The sequence below is a fragment of the Oncorhynchus tshawytscha genome, linkage group LG25 (genome assembly GCF_018296145.1).
Source record: "Oncorhynchus tshawytscha isolate Ot180627B linkage group LG25, Otsh_v2.0, whole genome shotgun sequence".
In the NCBI taxonomy this organism is placed as follows: Eukaryota; Metazoa; Chordata; class Actinopteri; order Salmoniformes; family Salmonidae; genus Oncorhynchus; species Oncorhynchus tshawytscha.
In genome coordinates, this window is record NC_056453.1 from 35,078,025 (window position 1) to 35,095,777 (window position 17,753).

A 17,753-nucleotide genomic window follows, 5' to 3' on the forward strand; every position below is an offset into this window, starting at 1 on the left:
AATAATATTTCATATATGCTAATTACATAAATGGATTATAATGTGCACTATTTTCTCTCTCCAACAGTGAAAAAGGCCATTGAGCTGAAGTCAAGAGGGGTGAAAATGCTTCCAAGCAAAGACACAAACCACAAAAATGCTGTTTGTAAGTACTTTCTTATGCTCACGGAGGTTCCGTTTTTACCCACATTACATTTGTAATCGCACTATCATAAAATCAAGCATATCTTAAATAGTGTTTTCTTTCCCCAGGCAGTCCAAACAGTCCAGAATTGTACACTTATGATAAGCATGTTAAATTACGATAAGAATTTAGGATGTGGTATTTAGTATTTTATTCACATCCCCATTAACTGTTGCAGAGTCAAACGAAGTAGGTTTTCTTACAAAGTTAAGTCAAACTGAGTGATATATCATCCTACGGATCTCCACATACATTGGACAAGCCCTCTTTGTGTAAAAATTCATGCCATCTGTATCGGTCCATTGACAGTTATATGATCAATGTAAATATGTGCATAATTCTATTGCACAATTGCTATTCATTACCCAGGGGGTATACTAACAGATTTTATCTGCCAGATTTATTATATACTAAATCCACCCAGTCTGACGTATGCATATGCATGGTGATCAGGTGGTTCCCGATGTGATGTGTGTATGGATACAGATGGAGGATCTTAATTTGAGACAGTTTGCTACAGCATGAAAATTAACCTTCAGCAACAGGAAATGTGAATTATATTATTAATTAATGGACATTTTTGTAGTGGTTGCTACAGTTTCCTTAAGGGAAATCATGTCTGAAGTGTCAAAGTGGATGATCAAATTAAGATCCTACATCTGTATGTATGTGCGCATACAATCTCTTTGACATGACAAATATCCACCTTTGATCAAAACGCTGTTACAAGAAATACATTGAACTTTTTTTAATTCACACTGGCTAGTGGCCCAAAATGCGTTTCAAACCCAGCTAGTACCTCTACTGAGTTTCCAGGGAAGAAATGTCTCCATACAATTAAGGTCATAGTATTTTTTTTTATAGATATTTTTTAAAAGTGGTAATATGTTTGATTATCAGTTAGACATGAGTTGCTATCACACATAATTCTGTGCATAATTGATCATGATGATTTTCACACATCCATATGTACACACATACCATAATCCAATTTAGAATGTTTGCTTAGCATTTAATGTCTGCACAATTTCCATAATGTGTTTTCCAAAAGATGCCCTTGATGCTATCTATAATGGTATGGGGAAAACAACCCCCTCTTTAACACCACATTAAATTGTATTAATAATTTGTTCCATGCTATGCTTCATAAAGCCTGTTCTATTGCAATTAGTGTTACTAAATGGCTGACTTTGCAAAAGTGAGGCACCATTTATAATCTAGAATTTACATTTCAGGTACAATATATGGTGATCCTGGATGGATAAACAAATAGCAATTATAAAAACAAAACAAAAAATTGTGACGCTGGTGTAAGGCAACCTTGTCAACTCAGCAACATAATGCAGTGTATAAAACAAGTCCACTTTATATACTTGAATAGCATCAATAGGCTCAGGTAATTATTAACCAAGTTTGTAACTCTTAACTGCCATTAAAACATTCTAAATCCTGCCAAGGCAGAATTGATGTGGTCATTCATATATGAATATGTATATTATCTCATCACCAGACACTTTTAGATGAGGGATTAAGTTCAGGTCCTGACTCACTGTGGTTATTAAAGATCCCATGGTGCTCATTTAAAGAGCAGAGGTGTAAAATCATGCACTCTGGCCAAACCCTGGATGTATAGCCAGCCCTCTCCTCATATCCTCCAAGACATCTAATTACTACAGCTAAATTTCAGTTGGACAGAATTATTTTAATCTTCATTGAAAAGACTGATTTTTTTGTAAATTTAGCTGATGGCTGGAAAGATGTCTGACATTGATCACCGAGATGGCTTCTCATTTTTCACGGGGTAAAAATTCCAACCACCTACACAGTGTGGAGCCTGTGTTTGCCATCAAAGGGGTATCCCCATTGGACCAAGAATGAATTGATACTGATCCAAACTGGCTGCCCACCTCTGTAAATTGTTTGCCAGCTTTTTAAAACTAGACTAGATCCAATGCTTAGGATAACAACATAATATAGAAGGGAAATAAATGCTTCCACAGTTTATTGCAGAATTATCTGCGGGAGAATACAATAGTGTGTGGTTATTAATTACCCTTCCTTTTGATGGTCTCCAATTCCCGATCAAAAGAAGCACCTCTACCTGCACAAGTTTAGCAGATTGATTGCATGTGGGATGAAAGAGTTCTTTGTTCTATTGTGATTAACGTTGGGTAGCAGAAAAATGCAGGCCTCAAGCTACATTAGTCACTATCTAAAATTGTCTTAGCTTTACCTATAACATACCAGATACTGTACAGTAGTAGATACTGTAGAAGATAGTGTAGAAAATACTGTAATAGGTACTGTATCTACAGTAGATACTATACTGTAGGTACTGTTGTAGAATCTGTAGATACCATCGTAGATACAGTAGATCATTTAGTAGATACTGTAGTAGATACTGTAGATACCATCGTAGATACTGTAGTAGATATTGTAGTAGATACTGTATTAGATACTTTAGTACGTGAATCTTTCTGAGTGTTGTCTGTTGTATCATGATGACCTCACTGAATACCATCACAAGCATATTCAGTGTTACTTCAAATCCCAAACTAGGCAGCCATGGAAACAGTTCAAACAGATGAACAAATCTATAAAATAGAGTCACTGTAGTTATATTTATAATGAAATCATTATCAGAAAATACAAGGATTTTACAAATTGGTATCTGTGTGTGCAGCAAAGTTCAGTTTGTTATCGGTGACAGTACCCAAATATTTATCTTAAAGAAGCCAATCCGGGGATCTTGAATGATAGTAGTCCAGCAGCCATTGGTGGAGTGGGAAGTTTACCTTTCACAGCAGAAGTGAGCTATGTGGGCTTCATCATTGATTATAACAGTAGTCTAGAGAAGTGTCGAAGTGGGGAGGCTGTGAGAGGAATGGCTGCTTTGTTGTAGTTCTCTCTGTTATAAATTCCCTGCTAAAAAAACACACTGACCAACAAAATAGCTTTATTAACATAAGAAATCAAACTAGTATGAAAGTAAAGTCATGATCCTTTTCATTTTCAAACCTAAGTCCTAACACAGAAAAGTGGAGTAAGATTATCACTGGGCAGAACAGGAAACAGAAATGGTGGTGCAAACAGACAAAAGCTTTGATTGGATGGTGGAACTTTTTAAAACTAATATCAGCATTCACAGGAGATGACATTTGAAGACAACATCAAACAGAAATACATGACAGTTGATCAAAAGGGATAGCAATGGCTGTCCATGCCGCTCACTCCATCAACACATTCTCTGACCTTGACTTGAAATGAACATTTTAGCATTATTATTGCACCGGATTTCATGGGATAGGGTTAATACATTCTCAAATGCACTTGTGTGATCTTCATTTGATCACTCTTATAGTGTATTCAAGGTTTAAAAAGGCTTCTAAAGTTTGTAATTTCAGACTTTATTTGCCCTAACAAAAAATGTATCAACCCCTACAAAAAAATTACCATTAATTATAATCCACATTTCCTGTTGCTGCAGGATTACTTTCCTGCTGTGGCATACTGGTTCAAATAAAAATCTTACATCTGTACATATCCTCCAATATACGATTTCTCGCATGTAGCATGTTGATTTTTTATAGAAAGTAATGGTCACTAAAACCAAAGCCACATGGTACATTGAGAGTTCACGCATAGAAATTGTTTACAGAATGAAAGGATTCTGTAGTCTGTGATTACTGTGCAGTGCATCAAAAGGAATGGATGGAAAAAGGGCAACAACAAAAACGTTTTGTTTTTTTCTCCAATGCCTTTTGCACCAGCTTTTTGTGACCAAGTTAAAATGATGTGTAAGATGACCTAATGTGGTTCTGGGCTCGTAAACAAACTGAGGTTATGTGACAGAATGATGCAGAAATTAAGGTGAGAACACAAACACACACTGGCACAGGAATGGTGGAAGAGGATATGCTATGAAGCATGACCTTTTCACAGTTTGTTTTCGTTATATTGCCACGAGCAGTGAATCATTAAAGCTCCTGTCATCACAAGGTGGAAATACATATTTCATATCTGAATGCAACCCATACAAATGTTATGATGAAACATTTACTTATAGAGGCTGTTTTATTTCTATAGCTGTTGACCCACCTGTTCATTTATTTATCTTTAAGCAAAGCTTATTATCAAGTTCACTATAAAAATAGATTATTCTTTTGATAAATGCACCTATCCAACTCTTGGTAAGAAAATGGTCATACAATTTACAGAACTTCTTACGTAAATTTGCAATTGTGCATATGCTAACATACGAAACAGACCTTTCCTAATATTGAGTTTCACCCCCTTTTGCCTTCAGAAAAGCCTCAGTTCGTTGGGGCATGGACTCTACAAGGTGTCGACAGCGTTCCACAGGGATGATGGCCCATGTTGACTCCAATGCTTCCTACAGTTGTGTCAAGTTGGCTGGATGTCCTTTGTGTGGTGGAACATTCTTGATACACACGGGAAACTGTTGAGCGTGAAAAACCCAGCAGTGTTGTAGTTCTTGACAAACTGGTGTGCTTGGCGCCTAATACCATACCCCGTTCAAAGGCACTTACATATTTGTCTTGCCCATTCACCCTATGAATGGCACACATACACAATCCATGTCTAACATGTCTCAAGGCTTAACAATCATGATTTAACTTCTCTGGGATATGTGGGATGGTAGCGTCCCACCTTGCCAACAGCCAGTGAAATTGCAGGGCACCAAATTCAAAACAACAGAGATACCATAATTAAAATTCCTCAAACATACAAGTATTATACACCATTTTAAAGATAAACATATTGTAAATCCAGCCACAGTGTCCGATTTCAAATAGGCTTTACCGCGAAAGCACACCAAACAATGATGTTAGGTCAGCACCTAGTCACAGAAAACCATACAGCCATTTTCCAGCCATGGAGAGGGCTCACAAAAGTCAGAAATAGAGATGAAATTAATCACTAACCTTTGATGATCTTCATCAGGTGGCACTCACAGGACTTCACAGACATCATTCAAACAGTTTTTTAAAAATCTACTAATTATATGCATATTCTAGCTTTTGGGCCTGAGTAGCAGGCAGTTTACTCTGGGCACCTTATTATCCACCTACTCAATACTGCCCCCCAGTCCCAAAGAAGTTAACCTTTCTCCTCCCCTTCATCTACGCTGATTGTTGCTGCTACTCTCTGTTGTTATCTATGCATAGCCACTTTAATAACTCTACCTACATATACATAATTAGCTCAATTACTTCGACACCGGTTCCCCCTGCACATTGACATTGACTCTGTACCGGTACCCCCTGTATATAGCCCCGCTATTGTTATTTACTGCTGCTCTTAATTATTTGTTATCATTATCGCTTACTTTTTTGTGATTTTCTTAAAACTGCATTGTTGGTTCAGGGCTTGTAAGTAAGCATTTCACGGTAAGGTCTACATCTGTTGTATTCGGTGCATGTGACAAATACAATTTGATTTGATTGACATCAATAAGGGATCATAGCTTTCACCTGGATTTACCTGGTCAGTCTGTCATGTTCATAATGTTTTGTACACTTTTTTTACACAGTGTATGTTAACATGACTTAATGTGTATGATATTGCAGGATATAATACACTAAAAGTTGTATCCAGGGTATTGTCCAGGACTGTTAGATGCAATGCATTTTGTTTTGTAATGTTTTTATGATTTATTTAACCAGAAAAATACCCTTGAGGTTAGAAACCTCTTTTGTGAGGGGGATTAGGTGTAATGATTTGTTTCAGTCTGTGTTATGGCCATTAGAGACTTTTAACTTCTTCCTTCACATGAATGTTTTCAGTGCAACAGCGCACAATGATCGATGCAATTTCTATTCTGAAAGCCATTATTAGACCAAATTGTCTCCCAAAGTTTTCATTGATAATTTTACTGCCAATGATCTAAATATGCAGTAACTGTAAGTGGACTCATCTTTGTAGTCATTCACGGCTTCTGAATTAATGGCAGCGATAGAGGAATCATTTCCTTTCACTGAGACTAATGGAGCGTGATCTTGTTAGAACATGAAATTAGGATTAATTGCTCTAATCCTATGATTGTGAGAGTGCTGTTTGTCACCATTGTCTCTTGCTTCTGGCCCTGTGTTTCTAGTATAATACCTTTCCGAATCTTGTCAGCACCTGTTATGGAGCATCAATATGGGCCTTTGTTAAAAGTATCCGAGCCTCTGTATAATCCCATAGCAAACTCTTAACCTTTTTTCTAACCATCAGTGGGTATATTTTGTACTGTCAATTAATCAACAAGACATAAAAACTGTACAATCAAGCTTATCACATTACATTTGACTTACCCAGACTATACAGTGCACTTGAGGCGCATAACTTTCATGGTATTATTTTATAATATCGGTCACTAGTAATTGAATAGATTTGGTACTTCTTTTCTCACCACTCTGTATTCCACCTTTATCCTCTTTCTGTAGTGAGCCAAGGGGGCATGGCAGCAGACATTTGTCCAGATCCTGGGATTCCAGAGAATGGGAAGAGGATGGGCTCAGACTTTCAGTGGGTTCCTTTGCTTCACTCTCATCAGGTTTGGCCTCAGTGAATTTGGAACTGTGTGGAACAGCTTTAATCAAGGTGATCCCTGCTGTGTGGAATAGGCATTTTTAAACCCCCACTGCTATGCCATCACCATTAGTGACTGAAATTAGACCCGCACAACAGGTGATAAGACCCTCTTAGAGAAGATGCCTTAATTCAACAAGGGTCATTACTGGTTTGTTAAGGAGGCAGATGTACTTATCACCATTAAAAACTAAAAACATTTGAGAAATTGAGGAAACTTGTTCACAGACCGAAAAAAGTTACACTTGGTTGTTTGGAACACACCATAGCAATCTACTGGTGGAAATTGAAAACTTTTTATCCCATGTTGCTTGTTGCAGATTTGACAGAAGGAAGTCTGTCACAGGCATTGAGGAGTTAGGGGTTGATGCCGTGCTCTGTACGGCAGGTCATTTGTTTCTCCAATTCCTACAGGGTCGGAGCCAGCATCCAGTTTTCCTGTGATGACAGCTATGTGCTTCAGGGATCAAAGAGCATCACTTGCCAGAGAGTGACAGAGACGTTGGCCGCATGGAGTGACCACAGGCCTATCTGCCGCAGTAAGTGTGAACGCAGGCAGGCTCTTTTACCATCGCAACACTTTCTGTAGGTACAGATATGCTCTCTTAATTTGATCACCCTGTTGTGGCAGAATATTTGTCAATTCAAAACTTGTAGTGTATTCAATGTTTAAAAAGGCTTCTAAAGTTTACATTTCCACGTATTTCCTGTTGCTGCAGGATTATTTTCCTGCTGTGAGAAACCAGTCAAATTAAGATGTACAATGTCACACCTCGTCACCAGTGGTGAGGAGGGTGTGGGTTGTTTAATGGTGAGGCATGACAGTACAGATATTATTGTATTTAGAGGATTTAACTGTTACCTACTAGCCAGGTCAAATACTTAAATATTCTTGAATATTCTCTATTCTTCATATTAACATGGCTTTAGCTGGAATTTACAAAGGCTGTTGAAGATTCAATCCCCTTGATTTAAAAGCATTGAACCGTCTTATTTATGTCTTTATTGAGACATGTAGTTGCCAGCCATCTGTGAGAAGTATCTGTGAGAAGTATCTGTGAGAAGTAGCAACTGCTTTTGAACTGTTAATAGCTATGATTAATACCACATGAGCTTCCAAAACTATTATGACTGTATGGTTAACTTTTGCTGGCACATACTGTGTACAAAAATAACATTTGTTTACTTTTTAATATTTTTGCTAAATGCACTATTTATCAGTAATCCCTATCCATTTAGAGTTAGGGAAGCATGACATGTTTTTTTTATAAACATGACATGTTTTTTTAGGTAAGCGTGACATGTTTTTTAGGGAAGCATGCGTGAGATGTTTTTGAGGGGAAGCATGACATGTTTTTGAGGGAAGCATGCGTGAGATGTTTTTGAGGGGAAGCGTGACATGTTTTTTAGGGAAGCATGCGTGACATGTTTTTGAGGGAAGCAGGCATGACATGTTTTTTATTTTGTTTCACAGGAGATAATCGCAATCGCAATCCATATAGGTTAGGTTAAGTGCTACCAAACTGTAAATTACAGTTGAGGCTATACTGATGGTAACTGATGATCGGCTCACAGTTGTATTATTGGTGTGTGCAGGCAGCTAATGCCCACTGGAGGTGAGATCCACAGAGGTCTAACTTTCAAAGCCATAGAGGACACAGGCCTCCAGATGACATTAATCAAAATGAAATGAGGCAGTATGTCAGCCATCCAGAAGGAAAGAGTAACCATGTTTGACAATTTCTTAGCACCATTCCTGGGGAGTACTGATCGATCCAGACACTTTTTGTCACAGCGTCGCCCGGTAAACCCTTTAAGAATAACACTCTACTACCCCCTCGCCCCCAGACCTCTCTCCACCATCACCCTCTCCATGCGGAGCTAAGTACCAGGTAGAAGCCATTAAATGTGAAGTTAAAAGGCCTCCAGAGATCCACTGCTGCTCTGTACTCTCCCGGATATGTATGATCCCAGGTGATTATTTAGAGTTAATTATAGAATGCTTTTCCGACCTGTGAATGAAGGATGTGCTCGTTTAGGAGTTTTTTCTACCAACTTCAGAACCCTCTGACTCTTCGATAATTAACAGGCGCACGGCGTAGTCATCAGAGATTTCATAATTAATCATTTTCAGTCATTTTAACTAGACAATGGGTGATGTCAGACTCTGCTTCTTCACCTCTTGATGATTTCACTCACCAACCTTCAGGATAAACGTTAAGTAATAAGTAATTAAATGTTCAGTAATTAGGTGCAGTAACCCAAAGGTTGCTGGTTTGAATCCCCGAGCCAGGAATGTGGAAAAATCTTCCATTCTGCCCTTGAGCAAGGCAGTTCATCCCCAACAACAACTGCTTCCCGGCCACCAATGACATCGATTAAGGCAGCCCCCCACTCTTCTCTGACTCAGGGCGGTTGGGTTAAATGCGGAAGATACATTTAGGTTGAATGCATTCTGTGGTGCAACTGACTAGGTATTCCCTTCCAATGTAGCATTTACTTATTTTTGTCTGATAAATGTATTTGTATTTTATTTCAACAGCGAGAACGTGTGGTTCTAATTCAAGAGGACCAAAGGGCTTCATCACCTCTCCTAATTACCCTGTTCAGTATGACAACAATGCCCACTGTGTTTGGGTCATAACAGCACTGGACAATAGGAAGGTGAGTCACATTTATTTTTCTTTCTTTTTGCTTTCTTTCTTTTTATTTTCTTTCTTTATATCATAGTGAGTTATCAGCATGCATAGCTGTGCTAATGAGTCTCTTTGCAAGGTGAATGGTTCAACTTCAATAATTTAACTCAGTTTGTGTTGTATTTTGCAAGTTGAGGCTATGTCAAAATCACATTATTTTGGATGTAGGTGAAGGATAATCTATTTTATTGTGACAGTGAACCCACAGGACATCTAACGAAAGGGGTATCCAAGCACATAATTATGATTATGATATGGTATTAATGCAATGCCATTGTGTTCATTGGCATACAAGTGGTATTAGAATCACTAAATTAGCATAACAAATATAATGGGGAAATTAACAGAAATAAAACTTTTTTTTGTAAAGAGGGCCCACTTAAAAACGGTTTAATTACTGGTTTCTACTTGTCTTTTATATCCCTCGTGCCACGTAGGGGTCAGAACACTAAAGCTAAAACAAACAGTAATTCATATCTTCTGCTGTAAATTATGGATAGTTCAAGGAGGAGTGCCTTAAAGGAAATGGAACGCTTCAAAAGGATTATAAATGAATAATTAGTCACTTGGCTGTAAATTGCTGCATCTCTGATGCATATGAATTTCTGCATGTGACCACCAGTATTTGTTATGCTGCCGTTAACACTGTCCACCTCAAACCAAAACTCCCTATGAACATAATTAATTGAACTTCACCTTCTTGGTGCAGCCAAAGATCAGCACTCAAGTGAATTAAGTCAAGCTAGAAATTACTTTACAAAGTAGTTTGAGAATGCTGTTAAAAGTTTGACATGTCACCCAGGTATTCAGCATGCCCAATTCAGCAAGAACCTGATAACAATGGAGGTATCTTGCACCTACTACTGTACATGTTCATTAGAGATTCACGTTGGATTCATTAAGTGAGTTCAACCTTTAAATCGTCTCCCGAAGGCCAGAGTTCTGTAAAATGTTCCTGTCTGTCTGCCGTGCAAATTGATACGTTTGTTCCTTTCCTTAAACATATTCTCAATTAGTTTAGCAAATTCTAAACTGTAGAATTATCCAAAAGTAGTCCATGTCTTGTAATTCAATTACTGTTCTGAATTATGTTTTTACCTGTAATTATTACATGCTGCGGAAGTAAACTGTTCATTATTTCCTTCTCATATTTGTGGCATGTCATCATTGAAACATATGAACCTTTATCTTTGTGGAAAACATGGGTTTTGGCTTGGGTTTTAAAACATTGAAAAAGAGACTCGAAAATTGCAGAGATCCTAGAGTCTCTTGGGATAGTGAGCTGACAGTTGTTCTTCTTTTTCACTATCTTGTTCATACTTATTGAAACACACCAGAGAGTTTTTGAAGAGTCACTGACATAGCACCTGTCAGGGAATATTGAATTTTGGAAAATGCACCTTAAATGCACATTCAGTGGACACTATAATTTGACTCACAATTGGACTTTTGTTATGCTCTAAACTGAGCTGTATATTTCAGCATCACCTTGCATACCGTCATAGGAATATTACAATAATCAAATCAGTAATGAATTTAGTAATTGGCACATTAATATACATGCATTTGGAAAGTATTCAGACCCCTGAACCTTTTGAACATTTTGTTAGAGCCTTATTCTAAAATGGATTGAATATTAGTTTTTTTTCTTCATCAATCTACACACAAGAATGACAAAGCAAAACAGGTTTAATTTTTTTTTTTATATCACATTTACATAAGTATTCAGACCCTTTACTCAGTACTTTGTTGAAGCAACTTTGGCAGCGATTACACTCTCGAGTCTTCTTGGGTATAAACCTACAAGCTTGGCACACCTGTATTTGGGGAGTTTCTTACATTATTTTCTGCAGAACCTCTCAAGCTCTGTCAGGTTGGATGGGGAGCGTCGCTGCACAGCTATTTGCATGTCTCTCCAGAGATGTTTGATCGGGTTCTAGTCTGGGGTCTGGCTGGGCCACTCAAGGACATTCAGGGACTTGTCCCGAAGCTACTCCTGCATTGTTTTGGCTGTGTGCTTAGGGTCGTTGTCCTGTTGGAAGGTGAACTTTCGACCCGAGTCTGATTTCCTGAGCACTCTGGAGCAGGTTTTCATCAAGGATCTCTCTGTACTTTGCTTCGTTCATCTTTCCCTCCCAGTCTCTGCCGCTGAAAACATCCCCACAGCATGATGCAGCCACCACCATTCTTCACCATAAGGATTGTATTGCCCAGGTGATGAGCGGTGCCTGCTTTCCTCCAAATGTGATGCTTGGCATTTAGGCCAAAGCGTTCAATCTTGGTTTCATTGGCAAACTCCAAGCGTGCTGTCATATGCCTTTTACTGAGGAATGGCTTCCGTCTGTCCACTCTACCATAAAAGCCTGATTGGTGGAGTGCTGAAGATATGGCTGTCCTTCTGGAAGGTTCTCCCATCTCCACAAAGGAACTTTGGAGCTCTGTCAGAGTGACCATCGGGTTCTTGGTCACCTCCCTGACCAAGGCCATTCTCCCCCGATTTCTCAGTCTGGCCGGGCGGCCAACTCTAGGCAGAGTCTTGGTGGTTCCAAACTTCTTCCATTTAAGAATGATGGAGGCCACTGTGTTCCTTTGGACTTTCAATGCTGCAGAAATGTTTTGGTAGCCTTCCCCAGATCTGTGCCTCGACACAATCCTGTCTCTGAGCTCTATGGACAATTCCTTCTACCTCATGGCTTGGTTTTTGCTCTGACATGAACCATCAACTGTGGGACCTTATATAGACAAGTGTGTGTCCTTCCAAATCATGTCCAATCAACTGAATTTTCCACAGGACTCCAATCAAGTTGTAAAAACATCTCAAGGATGATGAATGGAAACAGGATGCACATGAGCTCAATTTCGAGTCTCATAGCAAAGGGTCTGAATACTTATGAATACTTATGTAAATATGGTATTTCTGTTTTTTTATATTTGCAAACATTTTAAAAACCTGTTTGTTTTTGCTTTGTCATTATGGGAATTGTGCATACATTAGTGAGGACCTTTTTTAAAATTTAGAATAAGGCTGAAACATAACAAAATGTGGAAAAAGTGAAGGGGCCTGAATCCTTTGCCAAGGCACTGTATATACCCCCGATGTGTTTGTGCATGTAACTGGTAGACAGTGTTCGTAAACAAATAGTGTGATGCTTTTGACAAAACAGTATCATTGAGGGGAGACGAAACGATGGGCAAATTGTATAGGGACAGGTGTTCCAATCAGACAGTGATTATTTTGGATGAGTTACAAAACATCAACAAACTATAGAAGGTCAAATGGATGTTTTTTCAACAAATGAAGACAAAACAGAACCATTGAACCAGCCTTCTGGTTCTGTATAAAACAAAGGAATCAATAGTGCCCTAAAATATTGTATATAAGCCAGGTGAAGGAACAATCACCAAGGTGTGCTGTCAGCTTGCAATTGTGTTGATATAGACCACAAGTGCTGTTTCTCCTCTTGCTAAGTCTTCTGTAAAAACCCTTTCTGTTTTTGACAGGGTAATTTGAGAGGGTGGTATTGTAGACGTCTCATTTAAGATTGCCTCAAACTGCTTACTACAAAGTTTGACATTCCACACAGATTGCTTGTCCAAAAACTTCAGAGGTGCTTAGCAGAATCACAGTTGCGTAAAAAACAACAACATATGTTTACCTCTGTTGACAGTATGTTATCCCAGAGACATAAAGAGAAGACTAGTAAAGGGTGTCCACAGTCCCCTGTTTTAGGATGTATGTACGGTTATGGCACAGCTTGACATTTAATTGAATAAAATGAATCCTCCGCATTGGTATTTGTTGTAAGAAATTATAATCTCCCTTAATTTATTACCTCTTTATAATCAGTCGACTTTATTGTACTCTATAGCTCTAGCATACTCTATCTAGACTGATACAATTTTGTGTTTACCATTTTAAACATCTCCTTAATCCTTTTTGCATCTTGAACTCTGTAATTCATTACGGGTGGATTGATTACCTTACAAGCATATTGAGCATCAATACTTTCTATTCATATTTATGCTGACAAATCGTGTTACCCATTCCTATTGTGTGAACATTTAGGGAATCTTGCTCTGTCATTCAAAATATTTCCCATTTTAGAGGTCAAGACATGTCCTTCTATGATTATTTAACCACTCCAATGAGGCTGTCGGATAGGTGCGTTTTTAAATCATTACTGGCTGCCAAAAGGGAGTCGCCATGGAGATGGATATTGCTCTCCATATTCTATTAGTGTTGTAAATGGCAGGTCAGTGTGTAATTGCACATTTATTCTTAGCCCTGTCTGTCTATCTGCTTGAACATTGGCTTGTTCCAGTCACCATGACTTCATCACATTGCTGTATGTATTTGTACAGTGTCTGTTTTTCATTGTTATTAAAGCATAGGTTGGAATTCAATTTGAGCAGATATTGGTTTTCTTTAAAGAAAACTCCACCCAAAAACAATCTTTTGTTTTATTAGTCCATTGTTGACAAAGTCCCAAAATGTTTTGTTTGTCAGCGCTCAAGTTTTCAAGAGACGTAACTTTAAAAATACAGAAATCATCCCCGTATGATGCATTTTAAAAGGAATTTTCCTTTAATGCGATTTCTCTCAGATGGCACATGCTGGAGCGGAGATGTCAAAGGTCAACGAAGATTGACATCTCATGGACATTGGATTGTCACAAAGCCAGAATTATCCTTAGACAATTTTGAGTTTTTGTGCGCTTTGAAGTGCAATGCATGAAGATTGAATTACAAACAGAGGGTTTCGCAGACTAAACCCAAGTTTATCAAATCTACAAATCTATTATTGTATTGTTAAGTTCCATTAAAATGACTATTAATCTTGGTTAGCAGTCATTGGTCATTGAGGAAAAATGTGTGTGTGTGTGTGTGTGTGTTAGATCTTTACATGAGCTATTATTATCATCAATCCCTACAATGTTTTATATCAGAATAGTTGAGTTTACATGACAGGGTGAGTTATAAGTGGCTCTTGAAAAGCAAACTGGCTATCAGTGAACTCGTACTCAAGGGTTTAGGCTCTCACATTGATCATTCACTTTGGGCCCCTTGGCTTGGTACTACACATTTCAGTGAGGATAGCCCAACCTACACAGGTAATACATTTACTTTTGAGTCTCAGGAGAAAAAAATATGGATGGGAATAATGGTTATTTAATGGTGCAATTGAGAGAATTTGAGGATGTTGATAATGGGCTTGTCCTAATTAAGCTTTATTTCTTCCCTTCAAGCAATCTCTGCTCAAATCCAATTTTCTTTTAACTGCCTTTCTTCCTGTGCCGGCATCAAAAGTGGAGCCATCTTTTTTTTCTCAAGCCTTTGTTCGTGCCCAGGCATTGCAAATACTTGAACTGCTCTTTTCCAGTTCATCATTGCACTGCCACCACGAAATGATTTGCAAATGTATTTCATGGTTTCATTATTTTAGTCTCCCTGGTAGCTGTGACAGCAGTGCTTTTTTTGCAAATACTATGCAATGCTAATTATTCTGTTTACCACAGAACACACACACAACAAGTGTTTGAAAGTATAGAGCTGTAGTAGCTGCAATGTTGATGTCTTTTGCTGCTCTAATATGAATAAGCTATGTTTGTTATGGTGCATACCAGAGTACTATGATGTTTTTCTACAATACATGATAAAAGACTCAATATTATTTCATGGGATCTATGGTTAGAATTAAATCATAGAGCATTACACTATTCAAATTTTATTCGATTTTGATGCAAAACCACACCAATCCTGAAATATGTATTTAATTACTGCAGTGGGCTAAATCAGGGTCACACAGAGTCTTTCTTGCTAGTCTTAAACAAATCTACTTTGAAACAAAAGTATACACCTCACACACATGGTCTTGGGCTTAAAAAAAAAGAAGACACATGTACCATGTCAGATATACAGTAATGTATTGAAATGTATTACATTTTGAGATTGCATCCCAATATTACACTTTATATACATCACAGAAGACTGAAATATAACACAACTGTTTCACAAAGAACCACCAGATTTTCTGCAGCTTTTTTTCTTCTTCTATAACGTTTATCTATTATGAAATATGAATAACATTCCACCCATGAGGCCACTAGGTCATTTGACTGCAGGAAAGGGCTACATCCCAACCACTTTAAAGGGAATTTGCTATGATTTAATTATTTTTAATTGATACCATTTCTAGGAAAATAAAGCACTTTGTATCAGAATGAATAGAAGAGTAACAAAATAAGCATTGTGTAAATAGTTCAATTGCAAAATGGTTTACGGCCATGTTATCATGGCTGTCCTTGAACCAATGTGGAACATATATCCTGTTTTGAGCAGGTTATCAAGCTTGCCTTTGAGGAGTTTGATCTTGAGAGAGGATATGACACGCTAACAGTGGGGGATGGAGGGAAGATTGGCGATGCCAGGAGAGTGCTCTATGTGTGAGTATTCTGCAGATACCCTGAATTTATCATTTACTATCTCGAAACTTTCCCTCAAACCTTTCCCTCAATATTTTCAATAAAATCTTTCCCTCCAGCATTCACTGTAGGATGTTTAAGTTGCACCGAACTATGCTGTAGTCTACACAGACGAACTAGGACAATAGATTGGGGCAGTTATTCTGATAATACATTGAACATAATTGTCATGTAATTAATACACATTTACCCGTTTACTTGAAAATAATGACCATAGTTTTTGGAGCATGAAAACAATAAATTAAACTACTGATGTGGGTAAGAGACAATAAGTTAATGAGTCATTGAGTTCCATGTGATGTGTTTTAGGCTGACAGGGTCTAGTGTTCCTGACCTGATAGTCAGTATGAGCAACCAGATGTGGCTCCATCTCCAGTCTGATGACACCATCGGGTCCCAAGGATTCAAGGCCACATATGAAGGTACACTTCCTATGCTCTTTGAGAACATATGCAACGGTCTGCCAAATAATGGATTTGGTCCAGATTTAAACCCTGTACATCTACCATTTCATGTTGAGGCCATACTTATTTGAGTTCTCATAGTTGGTGGTACTTGTCAGCATAAGTCACATTTGATATGTAACGTGTTGGTCAGCCTACCATTTCCACATATGTGTGCGTTTCTCTACAAACCATAGAATGATGTTCATTATACAACGGGTGGGTCTAATCCTGAATGCTGAATGGTTAAAATCATATTCCAGCCAAGTCATCAATTCTGCAGATTCAGCAAAAGATTAAATGGGCCAGCATGTGATTGACACAGACAAGTTAGTTTTCCAGATGAAATGCAACAGCAAAGCAAAGTTCTGTAAATAGGGTTGCACAATTCCAGTAACTTTCCCCAAATTCCTTGGTTTTCCAAAAACCCTGGTTGGAGATTTCCCATATTTCCTGCTTATTCCGTTGTAATTTCAGGAATCTTGGGAAAGGAGTTTTGCAGCCCCATCTATAAATGTATCTAAACATCTGTTTCAATAAACACTAATGTCCAGAATTTCCCTCCAACAGCATGAACTGTAATTCATTCCCAGTATCAGATGGTGGGACTAATTCCTTCCAACTGATGAATAGCACTGAACTTGCACTAATAAGTACTGTGTTGACTGGGCACAGTCAACACACCTACATTAAAGTAGTGTCATGCTGTGAGAGAGAAGAGATTTGCGTTGCTGATAAATACTGTAGGGACACTGTTTGCTTTGGAAGTAATTTTCCATTCCACTCAACTGCTAGGTGGAAGTAAATTGTATTTAGGCCCCTGTTCAATCAAACCTGGTATGCCGATTTATTGCCACAGTTAGACAAATTATTGTTCTGACTGGGAGAGAGTGTTTGTATTGCTTTAATAATGAATCAATGTTTACTCTGTGAAACAAAAATGAATGCTACTGAATATTAATTCACAGATACCTTTTTACAGATAGAACCAGCCCAGAAACGGCAGGACACCAATGTTGATTAAGCAGGGCAATTAGCTTGTAAACGATATTACAACCCATAAAACAGCAATGCTATAGGCTAGTTAGACTCCAATAAACTACTATCTTTCTTTCTAAACTGTTGAGTTTATCCATGGGCCACGACCCTCTGTGAACTTTTGAAAGTTATTAGTTTACACTTTTGTTTGGAAACACTGTATGGAAAGTCCATTGACACCACCATCCACGTTCCATTTAGAGATTACTATTACCTCCTCAAGTGTCAACCCTTACCTTATAAGGTCATACAGAGAGTTGACACAATCGTCAACTTAACACAATGCAGAACCCTGCACAACAACACAACCTCC

General features: G+C 38.1%; 1 protein-coding gene across 1 annotated transcript in view; it reads left to right on the forward strand.

The window, feature by feature from the left end:
* Positions 1–17,753, forward strand: part of LOC112223927 (CUB and sushi domain-containing protein 1) — a 236,962-nt gene that overhangs the window by 97,031 nt on the left and 122,178 nt on the right. Inside the window, exons 5-10 of the mRNA XM_042305838.1 lie at positions 68–145; positions 6,637–6,718; positions 7,196–7,320; positions 9,324–9,445; positions 15,817–15,920; positions 16,269–16,381. Coding sequence (XP_042161772.1) covers positions 68–145; positions 6,637–6,718; positions 7,196–7,320; positions 9,324–9,445; positions 15,817–15,920; positions 16,269–16,381 — 624 coding nt within the window. The remainder of the gene's footprint in view (positions 1–67; positions 146–6,636; positions 6,719–7,195; positions 7,321–9,323; positions 9,446–15,816; positions 15,921–16,268; positions 16,382–17,753) is intronic.